Source organism: Amphiprion ocellaris, chromosome 16, assembly GCF_022539595.1.
Source record: "Amphiprion ocellaris isolate individual 3 ecotype Okinawa chromosome 16, ASM2253959v1, whole genome shotgun sequence".
NCBI classification, from domain to species: domain Eukaryota; kingdom Metazoa; phylum Chordata; class Actinopteri; family Pomacentridae; genus Amphiprion; species Amphiprion ocellaris.
In genome coordinates, this window is record NC_072781.1 from 26525595 (window position 1) to 26530713 (window position 5119).

The following is a 5119-nucleotide window of genomic DNA, read 5'->3' on the forward strand; positions in this document are numbered from 1 at the left end:
CTCGGCCTTCCCTTAAATTTCGTGTAAAACTGCCAGAACAAGGTGTTCAGGAGGCTTCCTGATCAGATGTACACACTGCCTGAACTAATTCAATTCAGTGTCAAGGGGAAACACTTTGACTCTGAACTCTTTCCTGATATCTGCACTCCTTGCCCTGTCCCTATTGGTTAGTCAAACGACCTTACATGGGTAACAATTGCTCCAAATTAAATCCCCGTATAGGTCATTTGTGCATAGTTTCTGCTACATTCCATAGTCACAGTAAAATGTTGCAAATCACTGCTGAAAAATAAACGAGGACATTTATTGAAACAACAGTACTGTGTTCAAGAGTACGTTTCGTCAGAAAGAGAACCAGAGTAAGATCAGAAGTGGGGTTAAGATAAGAATGGAATGATTATAGTTTAAAGACACAGCATTTTATTTAAATAGGAAAATAAGTGTATATCTTGTAAAAGATCACAGATATGTTGACACAATGTTCACTTTGGAAGGCCATTGTGGGGGGCAAGGTAACAGCTGGATGATAGACTGACTGGAAAATGGAGAGCTCTGGCTTCATGTACGTGTCTCTTCACCACGACAGTTACAGCCAGCTCTATTCTTTCTCCTTCCTCCCATACACATGACATAACCTATATCAAGACAAACAGCTCTCTGTACTCTTTGCTCTGTCCATAGCGATAAACTGATTTGTCTTCGAAAAACACATACGACACAGATCATTTGTGACTATACCCTCTGATATGACCCATCGGATTCAGGACGAACAGCATGCCAGAGGGTATCCACAGCTAAATTGATACATTGCTGTTTAAGGATAAATAACACATCCTTTAATGATGTGACAGTGCAATATTCTGATAACTGATTAATCGACGGATTAACTGAAAAAATATCCAATGAATACAAGAACTTTTCTCTTTTTTTGGTCCCTTATCGCTGACAACAATGCAGATATGGATTGCAGGCAGTCCCAGGCAGTACTGGTTCACAATACTTTGTAAAGCATTAAATTTCTGGGAAATTATATAACCTTAAAAAGAGTCAAACTATTAATGAGTTATGAAATACATCTTGTCTTGTACTTCTTGTTGCTGCAAATTAGAGGCAGGTTATATATATATATATATATATACACACACACATGTATATATATATATATATATATATATATATATATATATATATATAAATATAAATAATGCTGTATATAAGCAATATAATTATGGAGTCACAGGAATGCCACAATAAAATATAAATAAATAAATAAATAAATGTGGAAATATAAAGAGAAACAAATAAATAAATGTGGAAATATAAAGAGAAATAAATAAATAAATGTGGAAATATAAAGAGAAATAAATAAATAAATAAGTAAATAAATAAATAAATAAAAAGGAAAATTTTGTCTTTGCTTTTCCCTTTTCGCTTTTTTCCTTGCATTTTTCCGTTTTATCATTGTCTTTCCCGTTTTGCATTCCCTTTTTCATTTCGTCATTCCTCAGTCCACCAAGTAAAAGTAAAGACAAAAGCCTTTGCTTTTAATTGGTGGACTGAGCTGTCAATCAAATGGCTCTGGGCCATATGAATCAGTAGATAGGACACGCCCCTTTGAGCTGCGTGCCTGCGGCGAGGCTAAGCTAGTGGGGGCAAAGTTTCAGTGCATTCTGTTGATGTAGACGGCGTGGAAACGGAAACAACAAGTATGCCGGCTCACTGTGCTGCATACAGTTACACACTACGTCGTACGATTGAGACAAGGAAACTTGGAATGACTTTTCATAGGTAAGAATAGTTTTTGGCTCTTTTTCCAGTATTAAATCTTGTTGAGAGCTTCCAGTCTGAGAGCTAACTAGTTAGCCACTAGCAAAACGCTAAGGCGAGCTAGCAGCTTGACAACCAAATACCAGACGATTAATAGTAGCTGTAGTATAGTTGTACAAGCAGTAGTAGTAATACTAAAAGTACAAGCAGCAGTAGTGGTATAAATAGCTGTTTGAGTTGTAGAAATAGTATCAGCATTTGTAATAATATTACAAGTTGTAGTAGCAGTGCCAGTATCAGCAGCTGTAGTGTACTAATAGTAGTCGCATTGCTATTACTACCACCAATACTACCAATAGTAGTTATAAAGCCTAACTCATATATATCCAGATTACCATCTAGGTTGTTCCTCCAAACCGATTGTATAATTGGGATTACAGACAATTATTTAGGACTGCTCTCAAATCATTGAAATGTTACTAAACAAGGTTATACTTATCAAATTAAATAGCTCTGGTCTCCAGTATACTGGCTGATTTGGTTCTTTGTACTTAATTTATTAGCATGATTTCTTTTTAAACATGTTGTGTACAGACTTATTTACTTCTGTCTACTTTTCTTACTCCATGTAGGTTTCCCAGAGACTATGGGCTGAGGAGGAAGTGGGAAGCAGCTCTGAGGACAGAGGGGTTTGCTGCAAATGATGAGTGGGTGCTCTGCAGTGATCATTTTAAACCTGTGAGTTTGACAGGGATGAGCAGGTTTGTCGGCTTAGACCTGGTGTCATTCCATCAGTGTTTAACTTCCCGGCTCATCTTGGAAGAGTACGTGCCAGAAAGACCACAACCAAGCAGCCTTGAGATCTTAGGCAGCGTCTCCCTGAGGTGGGTGTCGACGGTGTTCACGGTCAGGTCTGTGGTAATCCTGTCAAAAAACAAAACAGAAAAAAGTCTAGATTATAAATCAACATGTAACCAAAGCACTCTGTGTATAACGCCATAGTATAGGATGTAGTTCAGAAAATGTCAAAGTATAGTATACTTTTCAAGAATAACATAGTATGGCCTGTAGTTCATAGTATAGCATGTCGGCAAAAAAACCCCATAGATTATTATGTGGTTCAAAAAGTGCAAAATGATAGGATGTTGCCTAAAATTGTCATGTATGATATGTGGTTCAAAAAATGTCATAGTGCAGTATATTGTCAAAATAGTATGTTACTCAAGAAAACATCAGAGTATAATATGTCGTCTAAAAAATGCTATAGAATAATAGTTCATTGCACAAGTAAAAGTATAGTAATTTTTAAAATTGTTCAAATTCTTATATGTTGCTAAAAAACAACAAAAAAACTAAAATAAAAAAACGTCATAGTAATATGTCAATTAAAAAAGTCTATAGTATAGCGTGTCGCCCAAGAAACGTCATAGTATAGCATGTCGCTCTAAAAACGTCATGGTATAGCATGTTGCTCTAAAAACGTCATAGTATAGCCTTTAGTCCATAAAACATTATGTCCCAGCTGTCTGAAGTAGGTGAGGAGCAACACCAAAACAGTCCAAACGCTGGTTTCCAGAGGGTTAGACGAGTATTTATTTGAAAGAGGAAGTTTACAACAACAACACATGTGAGGGGGTTAAAAACAAATGGGTGTTAGTAAAATAAAAATAAATAAATAGAACTAAAAGTAAACTTCATGTTGACATTGATGGGCATTCCAACCAGGAACAAAGTGAAAGATAATCAATACAAAAAAAAAACTCTTCCTGTTCACCTCTTAAAACCAAGAACACACCGCAGTAGCACCCTAAACTAAAACTACTAATGGGTTTCCTGTTTTCCTTTCTGAACAATTCAAAGGTCCCTCTCTATCTCCCCACACATCCACCAACCACTGGAACACATCTCCAAAGTTCTGCTGGGCCAGCTCAGCTTCCCCTCAGAAGAAGTTCCACCAGATGAAGGAGCCTTTTGAGAGGCAGATGGCATCGTGATTGGACTGTACTTTGGTCTGTTCCAATCCAGCTTCAGCTCCAGAGATTGCAGGCGGGACGAGTCAACGGAGGCCGGGTGGACGAAGGCATACAGCTGAGTACAATCCAGAAAACAACAGAGGAGGAGTGCAGCAGCCCAGGACCAGAACAAACAGAGTAGCATTGTATGTCTCTTAGAAAACATCATAGTATAGCCTTTGGTATGAAAAAACGCCATCATATACATCGTATATTGTAAAAATGACAAGTCAAAGGAAAGAGACATACATTGTAGAATTGTAGTAATTGTGGGCTGACTGATTTACTGATTATCAGTATTTTATTTTTTACTGATTTATGGTAATAAATACATTTAAAAATGGTGCTACTTTGGCTCTGAACCTTAATCTACCTGTGGTCGCTCTGTCTTCTGGAGTGATTTGATTGGTTATACGTCACGTATAAAATTCCTTTAACTTAACATCTGTAAAAAAAAACAAAAACGTATTAACAAAGTTTTCTGTTAAAGTTTGTGTTCTTCTAAGTTTAACTCCCAAGATTTTAAATACTTTCATTTACTGCAAATGAATATCTACTCCAAATGTCTCACTAATAATCATTATCAGCCTTAAAAACCCACAAAACACCCCTCTATACTCGACCACACTTAGTACAGTCCGGTTCCCCCTTCTATAAATCTGCTTGGAATCATCCACTTCCTGTTTGTCAAAGTGGCCTTCTACCGGGACAGGTTTTGTTGGAGCTCATGCAACAAACATTTTGGGTAACTGCACTTTAATATGGATGGATGACACTGAATTAGAGTCTGTTTTAATGAGACTGAGTTGAGATGTGTAGCTCTGTCATTAAATAGGAAATTATTTCTCAGAATTCACAGAGAAAAGTCTGAAATGTTTGCTAGGTTAGCGTCCCACATGTTCTTTGGCTCAGCTAAAGCTAACTCTCTCCAACTTCTGGATCTCTTGAGTTGCTTGTTGTTAAAATATCTTGTTATAGGTGCTGAAGCTCAGAAAGTCTGAGATGTTTGTTCAAAATAAGCTCATTCCCAAGTCTTATCTGAACTGTCCTCTTTTGTTTGAACTTTCCCTAAACTTAGGAGTTAATGACAGAGCAGCACATCCAGACTCAGTCTCATTTATGTAGAGATTAAACTTCAGTGTCATTCATTGTTGTTAAAGTGCAGTTTTTCAAATGTTTGTTGCACATGCTCCCGACCAAACCAGTACAGGTGGAAGACGATGTGAAGAGAAAGCTCCAGAGGATGAATATCACACATTTACGTTGGAAATAAATGTCCTTTAATTAGACATTGTCATGCAAAAGTCGGATTTCACTTTAATGATGTTCAAATCTTTGTT

At 37.0% G+C, this 5119-nt stretch overlaps 1 protein-coding gene across 1 annotated transcript; it reads left to right on the forward strand.

Annotated features, from left to right (window-relative positions):
* Positions 1–1647: 1647 nt before the first annotated feature.
* LOC129350803 (THAP domain-containing protein 2-like) lies at positions 1648–4188 on the forward strand. Its single transcript, XM_055018373.1, has 3 exons — positions 1648–1788; positions 2400–2651; positions 3628–4188. The coding sequence occupies exons 1-3, from the start codon at positions 1709–1711 to the stop codon at positions 3740–3742; spliced, it is 447 nt and encodes a 148-aa protein (XP_054874348.1). The 5' UTR covers positions 1648–1708; the 3' UTR covers positions 3743–4188.
* Positions 4189–5119: the final 931 nt, after the last annotated feature.